This window comes from Solanum tuberosum, unplaced genomic scaffold (assembly GCF_000226075.1).
Source record: "Solanum tuberosum cultivar DM 1-3 516 R44 unplaced genomic scaffold, SolTub_3.0 scf00710, whole genome shotgun sequence".
Lineage (NCBI taxonomy): Eukaryota > Viridiplantae > Streptophyta > Magnoliopsida > Solanales > Solanaceae > Solanum > Solanum tuberosum.
The window spans coordinates 138627-165281 of record NW_006239629.1 but is presented as its reverse complement, the minus strand read 5'-3'; the positions used below and the strand labels follow the sequence as shown (position 1 = coordinate 165281).

The window sequence follows — 26655 nt, the reverse complement described above, 5'->3', positions numbered from 1 at the left end:
AATTATTTTCTACTCTAGTAAAAATAAAAGATATTTCTCAAAAATATTTTTTCATTCATAAATCAAACACTTAAAATCTTTTTCGGAAAACATTTTCTACTCACCAACCAAACATGAAAAAATAAGTCAAAATTCAACTTGTTTTCCAAGAAAACATTTTCTAGGAAAACATTTTCCTTCATACCAAACACACCCTAAATGGTCTACTATACAAAGCACCAAATATAACAGCCTTTAGTAACTAGAAAGAATCTAATAAGAAAAACCATTCATTCGAAGATACTAATTAGTTAGTCTAACAGCCAATTTACATGTAAATACTTGTGCTTACTGTAAGAAGCATTTCATATTTGACACATCCTAAAATATATATTAGTATTAATATGACCCCCAAATCTCAGACAGACGTATTTCACTTTCTGCCATCTCTTAACTGTTTCCTGGTGTGACGGCATAATCCCAGACGTCCAGAGAGGATTTGACAACAGATTTCTGGTATTGAACCCCCAACAGAAATACAGATAAGTATCTTTAGCTTGACATCATGACATCATCAATTGACTGAAGTGCTTGACTTGCATAAAAACGGACATCGACATCAGGGTCCTCAGCTAGCTCTATTAAACTAGATCGAATCGTTTTCTCTGCTACCTGGCAATTATAAGAGGCTTAGAAAGTCAGCACTAAGGTATAGCGAGGATATGCAAGTGTAAACTTTCTTCAACAAACAACAACGTAAGTAAGCTCAATCGTTATTTCAACTAAACCAAGTAACCAATCCAAGAAAAGAAGGTAGATGAGAGTTCTCACTGATTGGTCAACAACAGGGATAAGGGACTGCAACACCTTTGCAACATTAAATTTGACATTGGGCACTCTGGAGAAGAAATGAAATTGGACCATCAGATCTAGGAACTGATGCATATAATGACTTTAACAAGAATTGAAAAGCAAAACCACCTGTCTTTTGCTGCCGTAATAACCACTGGCAGCAACTTAGAACATGTTATCTCAGAACCCATCACAGGTGCAAGTAAAGAAATTGCCCTAAGTATTGTCATCCGGTATAAATAATGTGAATTATTAATCACATCCAAGACCTGCAAAGAGATGACATGTTTAAACCCCTAGAAACAGGAACAAGCTTGATATCAGACATGGTCAAACCAAGAGAACGAATAACGCAGAATATTAATCATATCCAGGAACTGCAAACAAAAGACCATGTCTTGACCAATGAGAAACAGATAACATACAAGATCAAATCAAGTCTCTGAAACTAAGGTTGGCCATGATGAATTATTACAACAGTCTCAAGTACCCACAAAATCCAGTATTAACCCTTCAACCTGACAATTTTCATTTTTTCTTCTTTTGCCTATTACTTTTGGGAGGGGGTGTCATAGTGGATACACAGTTGAGGAAGGAATTGGAATGGTTATCTAAAGAGAAATCAATCCTACGGGGATACTTCAAAAATGATTATCAAAAGAGAAATCAACTCACCCCTCCCTACCATTCTGCCTAATATCCATGCATCAACGGCAAAAGAAATTCTCACGAGAGTTATTTGGAAATTATGCAAGATAACCAGCACTTCAGCTTTGAAATATCATCAAACAAACCTGAGGAATTATATGCTGCATTGCCCACTCTGGACCAAATTCTTCTGCGAGGCGCTTTAAGCTATTAGCTGCAGCATCTCTGATTGAATAAACCTGAACCACATATGCAAATCAGTAAGAGAGAACTGAATGCTTGATGCAAGCAATTCTCTTTGACAGGTATCAACAATGGCAGAGAAGAGAAGAAGTCACAAAGGCTTCATTTCTTTGCATTTAATGGAGGTCTTAATCATTCAGATCCTAGATCCCAGTCATTAAGTTTGTTTTTAATGTTTGAATTCTAATCATTAAGAGCGTTTCTTTAACAACCACTTAATGAGTCTGGATAGATCTGAATGATAAAATTTGTAACAAAGTCTTAATATCATTAAGATTTTTATTCAAAAATTTCTACAAGATGACAATCACCAATTTCGTCCATTCACTTCTATTGTTGTTGCCCACCATTATCAACGGTCGTCATTGCCACCCACCTTTATCAACTACCACCACCCACTACCCACAACCCACAACCACCACCCTCAGACAACTACCATCGTTGTCAATCACTACAATCAGTTGTCACCACCATTAGCCACCATATACAATCATCACCACCAATCACTACCGACAATTACCACTCATAAGCCACACTATATATCGCCGACCACCATCATCATTTACCACCACCACAACTATCAACCACCTCCACCATCAACCACTACTGTCAACCACCATCATCATTAGCTACTACACAAAATACCACCATTAGCCAACACAATCCCCAATCAACACCCAAAAACACCATCGCTAGCCATCACCATCAACAACCATCATATAATTTTTAAAATATTTTATTGATCTAATATTAGATTGATTTAGTATTTTATTAAATTTATATTTATAATTCTTAAATAAAGACAATTAATATATTCAGATGTTTTAAAAAAATAAATAGTCCTAATTATTTAGTATTCATATATTAATGCAACATTTTTATATTTACATGTGTATTCATATTGGAACATCTAAATCTTAATGTACATCTTAATATTCAGATTTAGACAGTCTTATTCGTCTTAGTAAAAGAAAATGAGGCCTAAGACAGAAATTACAGCTAGTTTAATCCAAAAGAAGAAATGCCTCCTCCTAGCCACTGACAATGAGAAAGAGATGCACTCACTTTACAAAAGCAAAGTATCTATGCTTCTCATTTTCTAGATTACATATCTAATGTTTGTGTTATAAATCAAAAGGAAAGGTTCCATATCTAGTCACTAGCTTATCACATACCAACCTCATCCTGTAACCACTGCATGCAAAGGGTGCCAAGCTTATCATCGAAAAATCCTACACCCAACTGACTGGCCAGCAGAGGTATGTATTCTATTATAGCCAGACGAACTCGCCAATGCCTATCCTCTGCCAGCTCAACAATAGCTGGCAACAGAGATTGGGATAATAAATCAATTCCAATCACCTGAAAAATTGGAAGCAACTTAGATTTAGTCCTGAAGAAGCTGCAAAAGAATTGCAAAGAACCAATAGATAGAATGAATAAGCATAAAGAGAACCACGATTAATGAAGTTAACCTTACTTCAAAAAAAACATTAAGAAAACCATGATATGTCATGCAAGTAGAAGTAGAATGGTAAGGCAAAAAGAAAAAATTAAAAATTGATATAAAAACATCTGAACAAGACAAGCAATCAGAAAACAAATCTGGCAAAGAGAACTTGCTATTCATTCAAGTTTCCCAAGCACACATTAGTTTGTACCAGCTAATTTAATAGCAAGTCCTGTACGACTGCAAAACATTCATATCCATTAGTGCTAGCAAACTGAGCCCATATTTTATCAATCCGCCAATATTTTAACAATTGGGGAATGATATATTGAACAGGTCCCATATTTGACGCGTAAAAATGGGTAAAATATGGAAATTGAGGGAACATCTAGTAATTGAACATGTTTTCTCTTAAATATTTACTCAGTTCCTAAACTTTTTGTGTTTTCTCCTTTACATTAGGAGGTGTGATGAAGATAGTGTTTCATTGAATTCTTAAATCAATGCTTTTCTAGTTATTAATTTCCAATCTTTGCATAGTTAAAGCAGTTTTAATAGGGTATAGCCTCGTTTTTTTAATTTAAAAATAAATAATTCTTTTTAAAAACTAGTACTTCAAAGTGCATAGCATCCGCCACAGAAAATAATTCATGACGGAGTTAATTCTTAATCGCTAGCAGTAACCAACTCAACATGCGCTACAATAGGATAACTAGACTTTGCAGATATTGCATCACAAGTGTATACAACTTAAATCCTTAATAATTTAAGCATACTACAGTACGAGTTGAAAAGAACTTTTTGTTTAAGATGATTTTGGCAAATTTTGACACAGTATCATTCAATTCCTTATACTTGTCTTGTGAACATGTAATATTCTCCACAGGTCCAATTTACGTGTTTTGCTTTGTTTAGATATACAGTTATCACTCAAAACTTCGGATGCGAGCCTCCATTTCATTCAACTTAAAGGCAAGCTCTATAGAATGGTAGTTTGACCAGATATGTTGTATGACGGAGTGTTGGTCAGTCAAGAACTATCACATTCAGAAGATAAAAGTGGCAGAGATAAGGATATTGTAATGGATGTGTGGGTATACTAGGAGAGATAGGATTAAAAATGAGGATATACGAGACAAGGTGGGAGTGACTTTGGGGAAGACAAGATGCGGGAAGCGAGTTTGAGATGGTTCGCGCATGTGATGAGGAGATATATGTATGTCCTAGTGCAGAAGTGTGAGAGGTTGGTTATGGATGGATTCATGAGAGTTAGAAGTAGACCAAAAAAGTATTGGAGAGGGGTGATTAGACAGGACATAGTGCAGTCGCAGCTTATCGAGGACATGACCTTAGATAAGAATATGTGGAGGACACAAATTACGATAGAAGGTTAGTAGGTAGGAGTGCATCCATACTAGTAGGTAAGAGTGTTTTTCTTGTTGCCCTTACTAATAATCGTAGGACTACTCTTGTAGTTTCTTGTTCTTCAATTTTTGTTCCTATTTATTATTTTATGTAGTTCGTTGTAGTATTACTTTGTTGTATATCGTTCTGTAACTATCTATTGTCCCTTGTACTTCCATTATGTCTTTTTCTAGACTGGTTTTGTCTTGAGCCGGAGGTCTATTAAAAACAGTGTCTACTTCACCTTTGAGGTAGAGGTAAGGTCTACATACACTCTCTACCCTCCCTAGACCCTAATGTGTAGGACTACACTAGTATGTTGTTGTGGTTGTTGTTGAAATAGTGACAATATTATTGAAAATGCAGAAAATTAATTGGCTAACACTGATACAAAGTTCGGTAGAAAGCGCATAATTTGGCTAATATTGACTTCTCAGATTGTTTAAGATACAAAGGCTAGCAAGGCTTAATAGATAGAAACTATACTAGTGAGAATATCATATTGTAGCCTGAAAATTCACACTGGTACTAAAGTCTGTACATATTTAGATTGTAAGAAAATTAAAGAATTTAAGAAAATAAGCATGGCAAAGAAATCAATATTCTCGATCAAGAAGAGACTCTAGGAGAAGTCTATTCTCAGATAGGAGAATGATGAAAATTATAAAGTTGAGCACCATTTACTCGTGGAAATGGGTAAATATGGGTCAACTGTTTTTTACCCAACCCGTTTGTCCGCCAACCCACTTTTACCCTTATGAAATATGCACGGGTTGAATTATTACCCATTTTATGTTGACCCGTTTTCAACCCACCCAAATTTGACCCAGCTCGCCCATTTGCCACCACTAATCTCCACCATAGACTCATGAAATGAATAGCCTGAAAACAAAATTCATCTATAGATCCTGAACCAGTCTGGTCTTCCCCAACTCGTCTCGGTAATAGAGATAAGAATGCATCTTGATATCTATATCCTAGAACTGAAAGATGATCAAGAAATTTTATAGGAACAAGAAGGCAAAGTGGCATCCCACTATACTAAGTTAACTACACGACTTCATTGATCTTCAATTTCCTTCTTCCTCTGTGAGCTTATCAGTCACAAAGAAACACTCATAACGAACAGAAAGCATGAACCAAAAGGAGCTAGAAAGCACAAGGCTTGAAAATACAATCAACCTGATTGACTTGATCAAGTTTGCTAATGATGTTGAGGCGCACATCAGGAAACTCATCCTTCAGAAGAGAAAGAAAAATTGGAAGAAGATGTTCAATGGTTGCATCCTGCATGAAATATAAAATGAATTCGATAAATTCATTGTCAAAGATCAAAAGAAGGTACACAAACTAGGGAAGAAACCAAACACAAAAATCTCTTTGACCGCACCTGTTATATTATGATAAGGTAGCGGAACTTTACCAATCAAAATCCAAAATGTATAGAAGATGCATTGCCTAAAAAATAGTTTGTTTGCCAAGCTCTTTAAATCTGCTTATTTTGATAAGCACTTTTTGTCAAATGGTGCTTTAGAAAAAGCACTCGGAGATTACTACGTTAGTGTTTGGCAAAATCACTTAAAGAACTTTTTCCCAGAAACTTAGTTAAACAACATAAATCTCCAAGATAAGCACTTCAAAAGAATCACTTCTAATTTTCAATAAGTTTGGCCAAACAGGCTCATAAGAAGAGAAAGCATCATAAGGAAAGTGAAGAAAATTGAGAACCAGGTTGATGCATCCAACTGTGCACATTCAAGCTTAATAGACCCATTAAACAATGTGTGTGATAAGATGATTTATAGAAATATGTTGTATCGCAGAGCCAGAAAAAAATAAAGGATATATATACAAATTGCGTCATACAAATAAAGAGCAGAACCTACTTAGATCTCATCATAGAATTTGACCTCCCAGATCATACTGGTCTTTTTTGTCCTCCAAAAAATAGATTCTTTTAAAAGGTCCAACATAGTTATGTTACCTAGAGCATTACAATGCAAAAGCTTCCAAAAGTTAACTTATATGCAAACGCTATCATCTAAAGCAGTGCATATTGCAAGTAACTAAAATTCTTAGTTGCGACAAATCCAACAAGTATCACGGTAAGTTCTACAACTTGACAATGTTGTGTATATCAACATATGTAGCAAACATAAATACGTGATTAATATTTTCTTGTCTGAATTCTACAATAAAAATCAAGAAAATGTTCAATCACCTTTCCCAGGACAGGAGCCATCCCCATTATAACAGAAGCCAAAGCAGATCTAACATGCTGCGATGAGTCGGATGACAATTCCTATAACATTTAAAACTCAATTACATATTAGGAACAGTTGGAACAAAAGCTGTAATTAGAAGTTCCTTAACAGGTAAACTAAGATGTATTTACCTTCACACACGGAAGAATATGCTGTATAGAAAGCTCAGGACTAAGAATCTGACTGAATTTGGTGGTTTTCCCTGCAGCAGCTATACGCACTTCCGCTTCATTATCCCGCAGCAAACGCACATAAGCAGGAACCAAGTCCGTCCTTAAGTCATGATCATCAACAATCAGATATCACAGAGCAAAAATTGCTATTTCTCCGTATGGTAAGCAAGCTGACAGTCTCATTGGTAGAGAAACAAATGCATAGACTCCTAGTAACACAGTATCCTCTACTAAGTTGACATTGACCACGTCACCTATCATGATTGTTGAGAAAATGGTAATGCGTCTAATCAACCTCGCAAGCTAGATCATGAGGTGAGAGTTGCTCAACCAATGTGGTACCCTTAACTCTTGTCATATGCCTGGGGCTGGATTTCTGGACTTTAGACACTATAAATGGGGGCCCAACATTGGGTAAAAGAAGAATTGGGATAGGTCTAAGTCTAAGTCTAACTCTGGTACCATGTTAAAAACATTGATATTGAATCTAATTCAACCACAAAAGCTAGCTAATGAGGTGAGTGAGGGTAAGAATACAATAACCCATACCCTCAACCAACGTGCGACAATTTTTTAATAGGAAGGTAGAGATTTCATTACTATGCACCAAGATGTTGTAAATACGTACAGCAAAAAAAGGACTCTTAAACCCTCAATTCAACCAATGCGGGACACCGAACAATGATGAGCAGTTAAGTTGCTCGAATTCTTCACTTTCGGTGCTGCACCGTGTCAACACGATGTGGGTGTGGGATACATACCCGATCTGGTCAACCAGTTTTGGATTATTTGACCAAATTCGAGGGAGAATTCTGGACAGATCCAATTATTTCTGAAATCAAGACAAAAACTAAGGTGAAATTGCAGAAAATGGAATACCTTGTATATACAAATTTATGTTGTCACTCCCTTTTCTTTTATCTCCTTCCAGGATTCTCCTCTTGATCAATATTTTTTTCTCAAGTTTACCACATAATATCTCATAATTTAGGTTTTATAACTCTATTTTTAGATATTTGAATATTTTTAGCCAAATCCCACACCCGTATCCATATTTGGATCCATATCCACAAATCTTAAAATTTAGATCATAGAGGATCCAACCTCTAGATCCGCATCCGTATCGGACACCCACACCTGAGTCCAAGCAACTTAGATTAACAGTACTTTCAGGTCTGTTAGTATATTCTAGTGACTTGACGTTAATTCTTTGTTTCTGATATAAATACTGCATCATTTTCTGAAAATTAATCCTTGGTTGATCCCATCTAAAGAAGAATAACATTTCTGTCAACATTGAATGTATGCATTCCAACAACTACCACTTGATTTATCACATACACACACCCCAACCCACCCACCCCCCGTTTTTCAAACCCCTGAAAGGAGCCTTCAAATAAATACTGACTATGATAGGTAGGCACTTAGGCCCACTCAACCGCAGGCACAATCTACACGTATAATATGTATGTTAAAGAATGACAAAAGTCCCACATCGGTGGTTAATGAGATGGGTGGACTCCTTATAAGGCTTGGGCAATCCTCCTCCCTTTGAGCTAGCTTTTGGGGTGTGAGTTAGGTCCAAGACCTAATTTAATATGGTATCAAAGCAGGGCCTGTCTCACCCGATGTTGGGGCCCCCAAAATCAAAAATTGCCCACGCACCAGATGCTAAGATGCACTGGGCGTGAGGTGGGGTGTTAAAGAATGACAAAAGTCCCACATCGGTGGTTAATGAGATGGGTGGACTCCTTATAAGGCTTGGGCAATCCTCCTCCCTTTGAGCTAGCTTTTGGGGTGTGAGTTAGGCCTAAGACCTAATTTAACAATGTAAAGGATTCAAATCGATTGAATGACACGGGTTTTTTTTTTTGGATAATGGGGAGGGAGAGTTGGTTACGTAGTCTCCAAATAGAAAATTTGACAAGTCAGATCCTGGATAATAAAGACACTGAATGTAAATCAGGAACTAGTGATTTGTTCAGTGCAATCTTCTCTAGAATATGACTTAGTAACACAGAACGCACTTATGAGATGGAAATTATTTCAATGAACTAATTTTACACGTATAACAGACATGTGAGAGTAAACAAGTATTTGGTAAACCCAACCACATAACACTACATTTAAGAGTGATCTTGGTGCATGTTGATATATTATGATTTTGCTTACAAAAGACACCAAGAATCACATAAAGCAAAAAATTGAAGACATCAAGATATGCTGATAATATCATTATAAATGAAAGAAAAACAGCACAAAAAAATTAGACAAATGTCATAAGAGTAGATTTCACAAAGTAAAATGTATGAGTTTAGTACCTGCTCGTCTCCGGTCCCACAGCTTCACACAGCTCATACAACTGGTTTGCAACCATGTACCGTACACGCCAAGACTTATCCTGGTCATTTTGAGAAATAAACTCGTAGTGACTTTGAGAAAGAAACACATGTAAAAGAAACTAGTGTGTGTGTGTGTGTGTGTGTGTGTGTGTGTGTGTGTGTGTGTGTGTGTGTGTGTGTGTGTGTGTGTGTGTGTGTGTGTGTGTGTGTGTGTGTGTGTGTGTGTGTGTGTGTGTGTGTGTGTGTGTGTGTGTGTGTGTGTGTGTGTGTGTGTGTGTGTGTGTGTGTGTGTGTGTGTGTGTGTGTGTGTGTGTGTGTGTGTGTGTGTGTGTGTGTGTGTGTGTGTGTGTGTGTGTGTGTGTGTGTGTGTGTGTGTGTGTGTGTGTGTGTGTGTGTGTGTGTGTGTGTGTGTGTGTGTGTGTGTGTGTGTGTGTGTGTGTGTGTGTGTGTGTGTGTGTGTGTGTGTGTGTGTGTGTGTGTGTGTGTGTGTGTGTGTGTGTGTGTGTGTGTGTGTGTGTGTGTGTGTGTGTGTGTGTGTGTGTGTGTGTGTGTGTGTGTGTGTGTGTGTGTGTGTGTGTGTGTGTGTGTGTGTGTGTGTGTGTGTGTGTGTGTGTGTGTGTGTGTGTGTGTGTGTGTGTGTGTGTGTGTGTGTGTGTGTGTGTGTGTGTGTGTGTGTGTGTGTGTGTGTGTGTGTGTGTGTGTGTGTGTGTGTATATATATATATATATATATGAAAACAAACATATATATTAAGTTGTTAAAAGCAATCAAATGAAATTCCAACAAATAAGTAGTTTTGTGTAAACAAGTTGTGATTCGATATAAATCAGGACAGAGTACAAGGGTAAACCAGGTTTCCTGATCAATAATAAAGAAGTAACAAACTTAAATCAAAACCTCTACTAACTGAGCATAGTTATTGCTGGAGATCACTGATCAGATTTTCATTGTGGTGAACCTAAAATTTTGTGCAACCGAACAGTATTAGTTTCTGGAATAGATCATTTGAACAACCTTTTCCAGCCAAGGATGAGATGCTTACATCTAGCTATCCATAATCAGGAGATAGAAAAAGCTTCCATTGATGTTTTCGGATGTACCCATTGTAGATTCTTCTTAGAAATTATATCTACTAGCGACACCTTTAGAGCACCTTCCGATATCCATACTATTTTCCACCTTTCTTGTTCTCCTGTTGTTATTGTTCATCCACATATTATAGTCCCAAAATACTGTTTAATCTGTCCTGCTCCTCCTCAATTTCAGTCCGGCCTACCTGCCATAAGAATCCAGCACTAAGTCCCATCAATTCCCCAACTAATTCATCCACTACATAAGCTAAAGACTGATCCTATTTTCACTATCGAGTATCAGCTATTGGCAAGAGAATCCCAGCTTTCCAACATCATGTTTTTACAAGTTCTATAGCAAGTTTGACTAAGATTTTAAAATCTGCTTATTTAGAGAAGTGCTTTTGTCAGAAGTGTTTTTCGAAAAAAATACTTTTGGTTCGAAAAAAGGTTGCCCGGAGAGTAGTAGTTTGTGTTCAGATGATCAATTTGAAAAGCACTTTTGCCAATACTAGAGCAGAAATTTCTGCTTGGCCAAAGTTCCAAAAGTGCTCCAGGGAAATAACTACTTTTTTCAACTTCTGCTACAACTCAAAAGCACTTATTTTTTCCTAAAAGATGTCAAACACCTTTTAAAACAATCAAAAAACACTTTTAACTTTCCAGAAGCTTGGCCAAACAGGCATTACCATGTCATGGTTTTTGTATTGTATAAGACTAGTAAAAGCATTTGGACTTGTAAGAAGCACTAGTAAAAGCATTTAACAAGTATATGAATACACCAACGATCTTGCAGTAAGGAACCGCATTTAATTAGGAGTCTTCAAGCCACTAATTCGTGTTCCTTTTACATTCCACTACCTTGCTAGCTTTGTATAAACTATAGTAGAGATTTCTCAAACAGCAAGTAATAACCATTATCATAACCTAGACAATCGAGCCTAAAAACTCACTATTTCCTGCTATGACAAAGCTTCTCTGGCGAAGTGGTTATGATTTGATTTTAAAGTGTGATATCTTAATTTACAAGATCCCAAATACATCTGAAGTCAGAACCATACTAATAGGTAGTAAACCAATAAATAGACTTAAAGATATGATGATACAGATATTGCGATAAATTAAGTTGCTAAAATCACTCCAACAGCTCACTAAACAACTGAAAAAGTAACCGATTATATGCAGGATTTGATCCTAAGATTAAAAACAAATGCATGAATCTGAACAGGCATGAAAGATTTAAAGAATCTGTGAGTGCCCAAGTAGCATGATTTCAAACACAATCTAACCTGAGAGAAGTTGACAATGACAGGAAGAATATGTGCAACACAATCCTGGGGGTCCAGCAACTTGCCTAGTGCAGCACAGCCCTCAACTACTACTAAGCGTACAGAATCTTGATCTGAAATCAAGACACAATAGAGTCACCACAAACACTCAAGTTGATATAATCGTATAGAAATTAATTAGAAGAGCTGCAGGGCTATTTACTGCTACAAGTAGTGGGTACCAGACAAGTTGAACCATACATGTCTTAAACTGTGAATGACTAGACTGAATAGTTATAATCATACGGGGCAACTTATGAGTTAAAATATTACCATCCTGTGTAAGATCTTCAAACATTGTCATGATGTCAGTCTTGAGGTAAGCTGGTTCAATGGTAGCAGCAAACTTCCCCAAGTTTGCTGCAGCTGACCTTCTCACCATAGGCATGTCATCTTGAGACAACTGGCTGTATATGGACCGGAGCTCTGCCTTTAACATCTCAGGGGAACTTGGGTAAGCAATGTGAAATAGTCCACAAGCAGAAACTCTAGCCGTGAACCACTCACCAGCTGCCAGCCTCTAGTGATTGTGAAAAAGGAAGACATAGGAACACAATGTAAAAGGTTGATTTAAATACTGTATTTTGTGATTGGCTATGACAAAATATGACAGGATACAGATGAAGTTTTGGCGCACAATACTCTGAGTTTAAATGTTACTATGAATTTCCAGATTGCAAGGCACTAAATACTTGCAACTAAATGGTCTTTGTAAGTTTTTCTGACTATGATCTCTAAAGTCATGAATAATAGCATTCCTTAGAACAAGTGATGAGAGTTAAAATAAACAGTAAAAGTGTGGGGCAAACCTTCACAAGAGAGACAAACCTATCAATCAAATCACTCTCCCTCATCTGGGATCCAATTCTACACAATGACTCCACAGCTTTGTCCCTCACACAGATCTCCTCCACAGTGCAAAGGGTTCCCAGAAGAGGGAGTAACACATGAGCATGCTCCACTCCTCCAACATAAGGAATAAAACCGCCTAACTCTTCTGACATGGCAAGTAGCACCTCATCTTCGTCATCAGTGTTTCTGCACAAAAATGGGATCAACTCCCTCCTGGTTCTGTCTTCACCAAGTTGACATGCAATAGAAGATAACCTCCTAATAGAATTCAACCTCAATTGAATGTCGTCATTCTTCAGCTCATCTAATACCATTGGGTACAACAGCAGATGCGCCATTGACATGTATATTGTGTTTCCCTTACAGCTGCAATTGGAAAGATATATGATTGAGAACTACTAAAAGAAAAACGAATCAATGGTGAAAGAAAGAAATTTGACCAGATTTTTCATAACTGCCATACGCTGTCTTGACTACTGAGAAATCACAAATCAATCTGACCAAGAATCCTTCTCCACCCCCAAGATGGAATGAAAAGATAAACACAATGCAAAAAGGAAAGAAAGAGGAATGAAGAGTAACAAACAGAGAGTAATTGCACAAGAGAGGAATACATTCCAAGAGTGTGGTTCGTATGGGGTTTGAATCTGAACGAGAGAATGAAATAAAAGCTTTGGTTTTGAGGCCAAAAAGGAGCTTGTCCATATTTATAAACTCAAAATTTTAGTTCATAAGGGAATGTCAAAGCTATACAGGTGTAAAAGAAGAGTTTCAATATCCCAGATTCCGATCCCTGCTACAATCTTCAGTGTAAGTTCAGCTTTCATGGAAGGTTTACCTGGCAACTGTGCATGTGGGCTGTGGCAGGTAGCCCACTGGATTAATCAATAATAAGATAGGCAACAAACAAGTTGTTCCACACACCACCATCATTACTAAAAGGGAAAAGGGTCAGATTTGACCCGGTACTATCCGAAATCAAGCAACTTTTCCCTTGGTCACACTTAGAGTCTAATCTTACCCCTGCCGTTCGGAAAAGTCTCAATTTTTGCCCTCGACCCTTAATGCAGCTCCAACCTAAAGAACAATGGGGTAACTTTAGACCTTTCTTTTTATTGTTAAGGGGTATATTTAGACCTTCTCCCTCAAGTTATTTTGACACATGGAGTTCACCCATTGTAAGCTGGGGCTCCAAATTAGCCAGGCAAACATGATACATTTACTCAGGGCTAAGGTATGAGAGGACCCAAACCATAACAGAGGTTAAATTGAGCAATTTTGGAATAGTACATTTGGTAAACTTAAACCTTTTTCCTGCTAAAAAAAAAAAAAAGTAACAAATCAAAATTTTAACATCTCACTTAAGAAACATCAAAGTCCATTCTGCAAGTTCTCTGAAAAATGAGATATTCATGATTGAATCTAAATATGATGATCTGACCTAAACGCTAGCATTTAATCAAAGAAGATATAAAGGAAGCAAAACAAACACCCTGGACCTGGAGCTCAAATTGTCAAAGGAAAAAATCCCTACATACTAGAATGAGCTCAATTTCGTTTTCCAAAACTAAACAAATCAACTACGTTACCATTTTATTGCAAGAAAATTAACAAGTTCGATCACATTGTTTCAATTCTAGCCAGCAAAAAATGATTTTGATTAACTTGTGGACAAGAGGCAGAAGAGAAGATTACCGGAAATGAGTCTCGCCGGCTGCCGGAGACTTAAAGCCTTTGATCTCCGGCGAATTCAAGAGAGGGGTTTTGTTGCCTTCGTTGATTTCAATGAAATGGAAAGCGTTTGGACTCAGCAGACAAAAATGATCAAATGGTGCTTAATGTACAAGAGTTGGATTTCGTTCCTTCTCATGTACAACAATCTAGAACATTTATATATATTTTTTTCGAGCTTAAGAAGTGTTTAAAAATATTTTTGTATTTTATCTTAAAATTATAAAAATATTTTAAATAAGTTGATTTAAATAGGCACTTAATTCAAATAATCCATATTTAATATGGGTTAACTACACTTAACACTTGTATATCATGACTTAATTGTAGATAGAGTTTAATATTTTAAAAATCAAATTGTTATATTTAACTTCTATCTATATATATATATAATAATAATAAATATATAAATAATATAATTTTGATTCAAAAGACAAAAAAATATATTATTGGTTGAATTTTTCATTGAAGATGGTATAAAAGTTAATCTTTCTAATCGTTATATAAGATTTATGTTCCTATACAATTCATGAATCATGTGAGTTGCTAGTTAAACTTAACAAATGTTCAAGAGGCCTCCGGTCCATAAGTGTCTGAATAGGCATCCTTAAGTGTCTGAATTCAAGGAGATACGTTCAAGTTAAAGTGTCTATGTATAATAGATTCTCAAAATTAAAAAAGACAAGAAAAAGAGATGAGGGAAAAGAGAATTTGGTGTGACCAAACAAGGGTGGGTTTCATCTCAACATGAAAATTATAGGTATTAATTACATGAATTGAGTCATCAAAACAAAAAAAAAATTATGACTGTAGTATCCAAGCCAACTTTCATGCACCTCAACTCTGTATACCTACCACCTCCCACCAGCAACAAGTACCGTCCACCAAGGCTAGGACAGATGGAAAGAACTACCTAGTGTTTTTTCTGCCTCCGCTGGAAGCAAAATTAGCTAGTTTTCATCTTCAAGATCCAAACAAAGGCAGTAAGCAACTAAGCCAACAACTGGAACATATCTGAGATATCTCACTATGTCAAGCTTATCTTCCTGGATGTTTTGCAAGTTATCTCCTATCAACCAAGGTTGGAAAATAATGTAGAGACAAATATCCCAGATGAAGGCATAAGCAAGTCTTTCAGAGGATAGATAGCTGAGCAAGAACTCCCATCTATCAGATATACTCCCAAAATCACCATCTCCTCTCCCATAAAAGGCCCAAAATGTTGAAAGCAAACAGGCAGCTCCACCAACCAGTCCAACAACAGATGCACCACGAGTCATGATCGAACCAAGTTGAGAGGTTGCTCTTGGAGGGTACTCTGAGTCACTCTTATTTAGTCGAATAGCCATGTATGGAATTAAAAATGCTGCATCGAATTCCAAAAAGCTCATTAATAAGTCTCTTGTCAAACCAAAAACTATTTACAGTAAAGGATGGAGTTATGCTTGAGAGAGCCAGAAATCGAAACCAGCAAAAGAAAAAAGAAGATCCAATAACAATGGACAAAAAAATCAGTGGCAGAATAACTCGAATAAGAGAAGCTTTAGAAAAAGTAAATGCAAATAGTTAAAAGTTATGCCATCTTAACCACCTGATTCTCCTAGTCACTAATAGAGTGTTCATGTCAGCTACCAGGCAATTCTAATCGAAGCAACTCCAGTATAATCAGGAAATCATTAATATACGGATATCATTTGCCATTCTATTTTTTGACAGGACACTTACTGAGAGTTCCATCGGGATGGAGGACACTAACATCCATAACGTTGCACAATCAAAAGTAAGTATTTGAGAAAAGTGCATACTGTTTGTGAGGAACATTTGAAATCCCCATAGAAGATCTAGTGATCCCTTGAATCTGTCTCTCTTACGATCACTGAACAGTAAAGGAGCAAACATGAACGTCCAGCCAATTACAAAATTAAACAGTCCTTCAGACATCTGGAATAAAAATCAGAGCCAAATGTCAAAAATGAGATCCACGCAACGAATAAATTTGTATTTTACAAAGTACTTACTGGATGAAGCACTGGTGCCTCTATCAAATGGATGCCCCCTACTCTGCCAAATGATTCGTTGTTTAAAGTTCAATATCAAATTTATGGTAAGAGACAGATGGAAAATTGAAATGAAACCTCTGAACTGAACGTATATAAGTAAGTAACTGCTTGATCAGCAAAATTTTATGCATCTAAAGCAAGTGATCAAGTTGACACGCGGTGGAAAATCATAAATTCCACATTGCCAGAGTATGGAGAAAGGGTCCTTGAAGTCATGTCTCTAGACTAGAAAAAGAATGGTATGCATACTGGCACAAGCAAACAAATTAAGAAGATGTGAAAGTTGAAATAGAACACCCGATTAAATCCACCTTTGAAAGAACAAACAATTATGGTGGAGGGCCAAGACACAGTCATTGTTTAACAATCAAACATTTCTGGTTAGGATATGTTTCAATATTGAGAAATGTGGATGATAAAATAGGTTTATTATTGACTAAACCAAAGGAAGTTGAGCAGTTAATCAGAGTTAGAAATTACACCAGCAAATATAAAGAAAATAATACTCCCTCCATTTCAGTTTGCTTGTACTATTTTAACTTGGCACGTAGGGGTGTGCATCGGTCGGTTCGGTTCGATTTTATGTATTATCGGTATGGTTTATCGGTTTTCGGTTTTTAAATATGTTAAACCAATAACCAAACCAATATGAGATTTTTATTGGTTTTCGATTTATCGGTTTTGGTCCTTAACTGTTCGGTTTTCGGTTTAACCAATAAAAAAATACTTATAACATAAATATATGACTTCTCTAATAAATTTGACGCGACAACACAATAATGTAATGAAAAAACTAAACAAGTGTAACACAAAGAGAAATTAAGAGGAATAGGGTTTTTACTTTAGGTTTTGACGTTTTGTAGAAGTTGTGAACTAAAAGTAACTTTGTAGTGTGAATTGAATGCTAAAGGATAAAGACAGTAACTAATAAGCTATTGAGATTAATATATAATATTTATGTACAAGTAAATGTATTAAATTATTAATCTTCATGAGTTATTGGTTTACCCAATAACCCAATATTAAAAACCAATACAGAACCGATAACCCGGTAATTTTTTTTATAAAACCATTAAAAACTGTTAATCCAATAACCCAATAACAAGAAACCAATAACTCTTTTTTCAGTTCAGTTTATCAATCAGTTCGGTTTTTGCACACCCCTATTGGCACGGACTTTAAGAAAGTTAAGAAGAATTTTGAATCTTGTGGTCTAAAATTAAAGATACGTCAAATGTACCAAAATGTTTTTTAATCTCGTGATTTAAAACATGTCATGTGGAAAGTTGAAATTGAAAAGTGTTTAAAAAGGAAAGAGATATTCTTTTTGAAACGCACTAAAAAGAAAAGTAGGACAAACAAATTGAAATGGAGGGAGTATATGTTCAAGAATGAAGCTAATTGACTATGAGTCATTAATATCAAAAGCAAAAAGCCCAAAAAAGCTCTAAATACTGCTGGGGTAAGCACAAACAAAGTGTGGGCTTTAATGAAAAAAGGCACCAGGCAAAAAGAAATACAAACATATATATTAGTCCAAGACTAATTATTAAAAGCGTGCATGAATGGCAAATATATGAACAAAAAATTGATTTTTTTAATGATAAAGTGAAATATCAATGGTTTAGTGTCGCCTCTTCTGAAGAAGCAAGAGGCACATTGACAAGGAACAATATGTCTTAGAACCTTGATGACGACACTGAGCCACACATTAAGCGAGGTGAAGCGCTCAACACGTTTTGAGTCTCGCTTCAGGACTTAAGTGCGCCTTTGACAACACTGCTATGAGTGCCAAATTATGCCACCCATTGCTAAAAAGGAAGCAGCAAAATTATCATATCATTGACCAGAAAGGAATGCAGGCTGATTAGTAAATTTTTTGCGTAAAACTAATCTGGTATAACTAAAGAGATTTCAACATACCAGCATTCAGAAGAGGCAGGATGAAGAAGAAATTGAGGGAGAGACCAACCAAATCATTTACTGTTTCTGAACTAATTGCCCACACAGGATCTCCCTGCATTATATATCAAAATATTTTCAATCGTTAAATATCCGCGTGTCAGCCTAAATACTTTTTATTCATTTTTGTCATTATAAACCACACATATTGATGTCACACTTAACTTCGAAAATTAGTCGATTTGACTCTCGAAAACAAGCTAAATATGACAATTATTTCGAAACGGAATAAATACTGTAATATGAAATGGGAGAGATGAATTACATACAGGTGCATAAGGAAGTAAAAAGAGCCACAATACATAAACGCCTTCTGCGGTCCACAGTATAGCCTGTGTTAATTTCCTCAATTTATCATCCCTTTCAATAATTGAATCCACTCCTCCGTCACCGCCACCGCCATCACCAGCTCTAGTGGTAAAAATCGGTCTCCAGCGACCTAATTGTATACTCTTCTTCACTTTAAGCTTCAACCCTAACCGTCCACTTGTCTCGGACAATTTCACATTTCGTCCAAATGCCGAATTATACTCCTGTCTGCCATGGATAACAGATTGATTTCTGTATATGAAAGTCTTAGTGCATAGTAGAGTTGCCGCCGGCATTTCCGAAGTTCGCCGGAAAATGGCTTCTGTAAAATGCTCTGGACCGGAGTTGCTAAGTGAAGTGAGATAGAACTTTCCGTTCTAGAGGATGCAGAGGTGGGCCCGTAGGACACGTGGTGCCTAACTGCACACGTAGATACCTTTTTAAAAAAAATATTTATTCCATTTATTAGTGATATTTCATACTCCCTCCGTCCCTTTTTAGTTGTCCACTTTAGAAATGGCACACAGATTAAGGCAACAATGATTAGCACAGTGAAGTTACAATTTTACCCTTATGACAACTTTTCACTTCAAAATTACAACCACTTATTTGAATTCAAGTGAAATAAATTGGAGGGAAACAACATACACTTTTACAATTTTCAAGAAGTGTAAATAAGGGTATAATAGGAAAAAATTTGTTGTCCTTTCTTGATTTGTCAAAATGGACAACTAAATAGGGACAACCAAAAAAGGAAATATGGACAAGTAAATAGGGACGGAGGGAGTATTAATTGTGTCTTCTCCATCCACCCACCCAATCTTTCGTACTTTCTTTCTTCTAATTTATGTGATACTTTTCATTTTTTGAGAGTCAAACAATTTATGTTTGATTAGAAATTTGTATGGAATTTTTAAATTTTTTGAAATGAAATTTATATATTTGTAAATTACGTAAAAAATACTACAAGTCACAATAATTGACTATTCAAAATAATTAAAAGTTATATGATAAATTTAAGATCAAAGATAGACTTGTTTGAATTTTGAAATTTAAAAAGTGTCACATAAATTGAAACGGAGAAAATAATATTTATTTAGATTAAATAAAAAAAAATTACGAGACCCACATATTTTCTTTAAAAAATATAATTATGAAAATATTTTCTTTCATATCTAACCAATCCCACGTACCATAGGTGAGCCAAATCCAAAAAAAATTACTCTAATTAATTGATGTCTCACTTAAATTATACCACATGTCAGTCTAATAAATTTGATCCTCTTGATATTGAATAGGCACATGTTGAATAGAGCAATTAGGTACTTGAGGAGTTGAGGTTGTCAGCCAAATTATAATTGTTGGTGTGAAGGATAATATCAAATAGTAGTGAGATTAAATTATAGTACCACTTAATTTGTTGTTTGGGTGGTAAGTCTGGGATAACTTATTTCGGAATTAAGAATTAGTATCGGGATCAGTTATCTCTCTCCTTGGGTGGTGTAGTAATCTCGGAATAAAATAAGTAAATGACAAAAGTGTCTCTTTAAACCCTTTTTATACATCACTTTTTAAATTCATGAAGGGTATTTTTGTAAACAAATAAATTATTCTTAAAATTTATTATTTTAAATACAACAAACCAAACATTCAATAAAAAATAATCTTATCATAACTTATCCATCACAATTAATCTCATCATAACTTGAATTCAAACTAAACGGCTTTAAGTTTAATAAATTGAGTGCTCACTTATAAAAGACTACAAGTTCTCAATATTTTTTCATCATTTTCTTTTCACAACTTATAATTGTCATTCTGAGAATAAAGAAATATGGGTCTAAAAGGTAAGTTAATTACTTCAATAGAAGTGAAGTGTGAAGGACACTCGATTCATGATATTCTTCATACCAATATGCATCATGTACCCACTATAAGTCGTTCTATCAACCAATTTGAGATTCATAAAAATGAAATCATAAAAGTTGGTTTGATTATTAGCTGGAATTATGACGAAGGTAATGCACATTTTTCAACTCTCTCTCTCACACTCACAATATGATGTTTGATTACCATGCATATATATTCCAAGGGAAGCCTTTTGCTTCAAGAAATCTTAATTTAAATTATCTTTATTAAATTATCTTTATTTCAAAATTTATTTCATCTGCTCCAACTAACACTAAGACAATATTTATCACTCATAATATTTAGTTACTCAATATTCGTCAAATTAAAAATATTCTATGATTTCTTAATATTATTATTAGTCTTTAATAGTGTATGCTTTAGAAGATATACCATTCCACCAATTAAATACTAAAAAATATTTTTGCAGAAAAAGACTTTTTTGCTTAGAATATTACTTTTTTTTTTACCAAATATAAATAATTAAATCAAAATTATAATTTTTCTTAATAATTCTTATATTCTCCAGACCTCCTCAATGTCAGCTCTTCTTTTTCGAGATTTTAAAGATAATTTAATTCATAAAAAAATAGAAAATTCAAATATTAATGAGCATTAAATAATTTTTTAAGTAAATGAGAATGAAAAACGAGGAAATTTTTTAAATAAGATAAAATATTATTTTGTAAATATTTAAGTCTTTCATGAGGAATTGAGCTGTTGACCTAGGAGTAACATCTCTTGTATTTTTTATCATATAATGATTATAGGTGGACAAAAAAAAAATTCCAAACAAATTATTGGAGCCATCGATCCTCACAAGAAATTAATCCGTTGGAAATTCATTGAAGGAGATGTATAGTTCTTTTACTATTATAACATCTTGTGAACCTCAGTGGATTACATGGACAATTGAGTACGAAAAGAAAACTGAAAACACCCCAAAACCCCTCAATGAATTGGGTCTTATACTTAACTTGAACAAGGATATGGAAGATCACCTTCTCAAGAATTAATATATATATATATATATATGTGTGTGTGTGTGTGTGGTTGTATGATGACACAAGTACAGGAAATGTACCAAGACTAATAAGTTTTATCTATCGTGTGAAATAAATAATATTGTGTTTGAAATATATTGTATATGTCAATCTCTTTCTATGGATATATTTTCAATAGTCAGTAGTATATGTAAGATATTGCACTTTGTTATAATAATCAAAGCCCACTTTTATTATTTTTAAAAGCTTCAATTTATGTTTGATACCTTGTATTAGTCAACAATGCATCATTTGGAATTTCTTAGAGAAAATAAAGTCTTCAACAATTGAGATACTGGTGTGTTCGATTTGGACGGAAAAAATTGAAAAATATTATCACTAAGAAAGTAAGTTCGTTAAAAATAAATAAAATGGCTTTTCTAATGAAAGTATAGAAACTAAATTAAAGTCTGCAAGTGACATTTTACATTGATTGTTTCTTCTCCACCCTCTAACACACTTGTTGGAAGGTATGCGTCCACCAGTGATCACAGGACCAGGTCCCCAAACAGAATATAAGTGCCGAAAATAAATAACTCAAAGTAAAACAGGCACAAGCGTTTTTACGTGGAAACCTCCTTACTCAAGAGAGTAAAATCACGACCTGTCACACAGAGTTTTCAACTGCTTTCACTAATCACAAGCAAAAGTGACTACAGATTTCAACTTACAACAATGAGACTAAACTCATAATCTCACACTAAGTAATACTCCTATTACTTACTGAGCCAAAGCAATGCATTCATTGCCCACTATATTAACTAACATTAATTAATATAGACTTCAAACCATAAGACACAAAGTTAACTCTAACAATGTTCTTACACTCACTACACACAAGAGTTTGAAACGGTTCTTATAATAGTGAAACGAATCCTACAAGTTTAGCACAGTACGAGCATTCAAAACAACAACACGCTGATTACACTTCTTCAGTTGATCAGGTCCCTTGTTGTATCTGTATTTTGAAGCTTGGTTTCTTGGAAAGACTCACTCGCTCACTTTGAATCAATGAATCATAAAATTGTTTGTTTCTTTGAGTATATCAATTAAGAAGAATTGTTGACCAATGGACAAACAACCTCGTCCGCTCCTATTGGTGAAGTACACTGACTTGCTTCACCAACCGCCTGACCTGACAGTTTTACAATTGTGCCCCTTTCTTAACCTGGACGATACTAACTCTGTCAGGGACCTGGTCCCGACAGTTATGAGGATCATCAAAACATCTTAAATACAACAATACCTCATCTTTATCCCACCACTTGTAGCCCTCATCTCCACCATGTTATTTGTCTAGATTATATACAAACATTTTATGATAATATTTTTTGTTTATTACCAAACACAAATAAGTAAGAGATCCACTTATTTTTTTTAAAAAACTTTTATGAAAATATTTTCTTCATACCTAACACAGCTTAGGTACTGAAGGTGAGCCAAATCCTAAGAAAATTAATTAATTGAGTGTCCACTAATTATAGCACATGTCAAATCTAATAAATCTGATCCTCTTGATTATTGAATAGGCACATGTTAAAATTTCAAATTTGGGAAAATGGAGAAATTAGGTACTCGAGGTGATCAGCCAAATCCTAAAAGTTTAATAAATTGAGGGTTCACTTATAATCTAAAAGATTATTAGTTCTCGATATTTTTTCACCATTTTCTTTTCACAACTTATAATTGTCACTTTGAGAAAAAAGAAATATGGGCCTAAAAGGTAAGTTAATTGCTTCAATAGAAGTAAAGTGTGGAGGACACTTGATTCATGATATTTTTCACACCAATGCGCATCATGTACCCACTATAAGTCGTGCTTTCAATCGATTTGAGATTCATGAAGGTGAAATCGTAAAAATTGGTTCAATTATTAGCTGGAATTATAATGACGGTAACACACATTTTTCGACTCTTTCTCTCCCTCTCTATCACTCACACAATATGATTTACTTGCATCAATTTTCTATATTTAGATGTATTTGGTAATATAAAAGTTATTTTTCATGAAATTAAAATAATTTTCATGAAAAAGTTATTTAATGATGTTCAACTACAATTTATATTCCAAGGAATGCCTTTTGCTTTAAGAAAGGAAAAGAACTTTCTTTCACTTGTGTGGGAAGTAATATCTTAGTTTTAAAATTTTATTTTATCTGCTCCAACTAACACAGAGACATTATTTATTAATATTTAGTTATTTAAAAGGTTCTTCAAATTAAAATAATCTGTGATTTCTTAATATTATTATTAGTCTTTAATAGTGTATGTTTTAGGTAATATATATCATTCCACCAATTAAATACTACAAGATATATTTTGTAGAAAAAGACTTTTTCCGTGGAATATTACTTTTGTTATATCAAACATAAATAATAAAATCAAAATTATAATTTTCCCTAATAATTCTCATATCCTCCACAATGTTAGCACTTCTTTTTCGAGATTTTTAAAGATAACTCCATTCATGAAAAGTAGAAAATTCAAATATTCATGAGCATTAAATATTTTTTGAAGAAAATGAGAATGAAAAACGAGGAAAAATTTTAAATAAGATAAAAATTATTATTTTGTAAATGTTTAAGTCTTTCATGAGGATTAGAGCAATTGAACTAAGAGTAACACATCTCTCGTATTTTTTTTATTATAATGATTATAGGTGGACAAAACAAGTTTACAAAGCAAATTATTGAAGACATCGATCCTCATAAGAAATCAATCCGTTGGAAAATCATTGGAGGAGATGTGTTGGAGATGTATAATTCTTTTACTATTGCAGTATCTTGTGAACCTCAATGGGTAACATGGACAATTGAGTACGAAAAGAAAACCGAAGATACTCCAGAACCCCTCATTGAATTGGGTATTATCCTCGACTTAAACAAGGATATAGAGGGTCACCTTGTCAAGAATTAAAAGCTCTATCTATCTTTTGTGTGTGTGTGTTTACACACATACATATCTATGTGTGTTTATATGATGAATAATTGACAATATTGGCAAGTTTTAGCCGTCTTGTAAAATAAATAATATTGTGTTTGAATAATATATTTTATAACAACTCATAAATAACTTCAAAACACAATAAAAATTACACGTACTATTTTTTATTTTATTTTTGGTAATTCCTCAATAATACCTCCATCTATATATTTTTTAGCAAATAAAAAATTCACTCTCAATCCATTTATTCAACACTACCAAAAATAAATAAAATTAAAATTACCTTATAACTAATCTAATTCTAAATATTTTTTACACTGTCTGTACAAATATAACATAACCCAATTCAATAGTCTTCTTTGTTACCGTCTCGAGTCTTAAATCATAAACCATGAACCCTGATCGTTCTCCAGTTATGATCGACCTAGTTTTGCTTTTATTAAGTCGCGGGTTCTGTTTGTTTATTTTATTTTTTATTATTGTGAAATGGATTTTTGCACCATCACCAGCAGCTGCAGCAATAGCAATAGGTTCAACTACAAGTTCAATGCCAATAATTTTTTTAGGTGTAATTATTATTGTTCTTGTGACTTTTTGGTGCTAAAATTAATGATAATTATGTTAATCATAACTTCTTTAGTAATAATCAGATTGTTTTTGAGATGTTATAGAACAAGTTAGGTTTTTTTTTTTTTTTACAAAAAGAATTGTTTAGTTAATTAATTATCTGCATGCATGCAGACTATAGCTAGTATTATTGTTGGAATATTTCTATAAGTTTTTTTCTATGAAATAAACTTTATTTCTTTTTTGGTATATAGTTAATGCACTTCATGTTGTGTTGTTTATTTATAGTGTTTGATTATGTGGATGTGTTTTTTTGTGGCATAAATATTTACTAGCATTTAGGTACCCAAGTTATCATAACATATGAGTTCACATCCAACCGATGCAGATTTAGCACACACATAATTTATGAGTTCACGTGAATTCAATAATATTTACTCAAAACTTATAAAGAATAAAAAAAATTAATAATATTTATAAATATTTGAATACGAATTGAGTTATTACTGTTATATATTAACATGAGATTATCTTAGAAATTCAAATACTTCAAATTTTGGATTTGCACGTATATCAAATGGCTAATGAATAATTTATTTATTTTTGAAATTTTTTGGTCAGTCAATGGAGCTTTTTTTTCTTATTACAGTAAAATCTCATTAAATTAATACTCGATTAATTAATAACCTCTCTAAGATAATATTTTTCTCCGGTCCCGACTTGGGCCAATGAAAAAAATTACATATTTCGATAAGATAATATATTTTCAGAAGACTCCTATATAAATATATATGATCCCACAAATATTATAAATTAATAATTTTTAAAAGTACAAATATATCTAAGACAATTTAGTGAAATATGATTTAATTGTGTTATGTTTTTTGTTAAAATTTAAATAATCTTGTTGAAGATCATCTTAACTTTTCTTATTGCATCCAAAAGTTTCGGACAATCTTTTTGAACGGCACCATAAAATTGTGATGAGTTCTAAATGTGATAAGTGTTTCCTTATGTGTAACTGGTTCCAATGGTAATCTTCAACTTTATCATCAACATTATTTTTTTCAATGGGATCCACAATTTCTTCTAAGCTCTAGACCTCTGAACATTATTATTTTCACCCATCGAACAAGTTATTAATGTCCATTTTATTGCGGTAACCGAGATTATTAATCCATGATCTTAAGTTCATGAATGACGTTTTCACAAATGGATTCATTTAAATTCTCTGAGATTTAATCACCGAACATTTGCGGTGTCGAAACACCTTTAAATTAATAATATTAATTTAACGATTAATTAATACATCTACAAAATAATAATATATTATGGTCCCACTTATATTAATTTAGTGAGATTTTATTGTATTTAGTCAATGGTGTTTGAATAATATATTTCAAAAATATTATCGTGTTTGAATAATATATTTTATATGTCAATCTATTTCTATGAATTATTACTATAAAAGAAGAGTGAATAAAATTCACTCTTCTTTTGACACATGGCACCAAAAAAAAGGAGAGG

At 34.1% G+C, this 26655-nt stretch overlaps 3 protein-coding genes across 4 annotated transcripts; 1 reads left to right on the top strand and 2 right to left on the bottom strand.

Moving 5' to 3' along the window:
• Positions 1–253: 253 nt before the first annotated feature.
• On the bottom strand, positions 254–14483 carry LOC102598615 (serine/threonine-protein phosphatase 2A 65 kDa regulatory subunit A beta isoform). 2 transcript variants are annotated; one of them, XM_015305202.1, is made up of 13 exons: positions 14301–14483; positions 12563–12971; positions 12027–12273; positions 11715–11827; positions 9335–9414; positions 6972–7113; positions 6798–6878; positions 5759–5863; positions 2902–3084; positions 1626–1718; positions 961–1127; positions 811–877; positions 254–651 (listed from the first exon to the last, which is right to left on the bottom strand). In XM_015305202.1, exons 2-13 carry the CDS (start codon positions 12947–12949, stop codon positions 532–534), a joined length of 1785 nt encoding a protein of 594 aa, XP_015160688.1. In that variant the 5' UTR covers positions 12950–12971; positions 14301–14483; the 3' UTR covers positions 254–531. The 2 variants fall into 2 exon arrangements, with proteins under 2 accessions (XP_015160688.1, XP_006367043.1); XM_006366981.2 differs by having other exon boundaries at positions 961–1100.
• A 570-nt stretch (positions 14484–15053) lies between these two features.
• On the bottom strand, positions 15054–19089 carry LOC102598273 (uncharacterized). Its single transcript, XM_006366980.2, has 5 exons — positions 18628–19089; positions 18320–18413; positions 16355–16392; positions 16142–16277; positions 15054–15702 (listed from the first exon to the last, which is right to left on the bottom strand). The coding sequence occupies exons 1-5, from the start codon at positions 18961–18963 to the stop codon at positions 15287–15289; spliced, it is 1020 nt and encodes a 339-aa protein (XP_006367042.1). The 5' UTR covers positions 18964–19089; the 3' UTR covers positions 15054–15286.
• Positions 19090–23252: 4163 nt separating this feature from the next.
• LOC102597949 (MLP-like protein 28) lies at positions 23253–24674 on the top strand. The gene is made up of 2 exons (XM_006366979.2): positions 23253–23512; positions 24278–24674. Exons 1-2 carry the CDS (start codon positions 23329–23331, stop codon positions 24532–24534), a joined length of 441 nt encoding a protein of 146 aa, XP_006367041.1. The 5' UTR covers positions 23253–23328; the 3' UTR covers positions 24535–24674.
• The last annotated feature ends 1981 nt before the right edge of the window (positions 24675–26655 follow it).

Excerpts from the sequence above, each read along its gene's own strand:
- LOC102598615 (XM_015305202.1), bottom strand. The coding sequence starts at position 12,949 with ATGTCAATGGCGCATCTGCTGTTGTACCCAATGGTATTAGATGAGCTG. Across the intron at positions 1,719-2,901 it reads TGCAGTGGTTACAGGATGAG|GTTTATTCAATCAGAGATGC; the intron begins GTTGGTATGTGA and ends TATGTGGTTCAG. Across the intron at positions 652-810 it reads TCCCTGTTGTTGACCAATCA|GTAGCAGAGAAAACGATTCG; the intron begins GTGAGAACTCTC and ends TATAATTGCCAG.
- LOC102598273 (XM_006366980.2), bottom strand. The coding sequence starts at position 18,963 with ATGCCGGCGGCAACTCTACTATGCACTAAGACTTTCATATACAGAAAT. Across the intron at positions 16,393-18,319 it reads CCTGCCTCTTCTGAATGCTG|GGGGCATCCATTTGATAGAG; the intron begins GTATGTTGAAAT and ends TTGGCAGAGTAG. Across the intron at positions 16,278-16,354 it reads AGGCACCAGTGCTTCATCCA|ATGTCTGAAGGACTGTTTAA; the intron begins GTAAGTACTTTG and ends TTTTTATTCCAG.
- LOC102597949 (XM_006366979.2), top strand. The coding sequence starts at position 23,329 with ATGGGCCTAAAAGGTAAGTTAATTGCTTCAATAGAAGTAAAGTGTGGA. Across the intron at positions 23,513-24,277 it reads TAGCTGGAATTATAATGACG|GTGGACAAAACAAGTTTACA; the intron begins GTAACACACATT and ends TAATGATTATAG.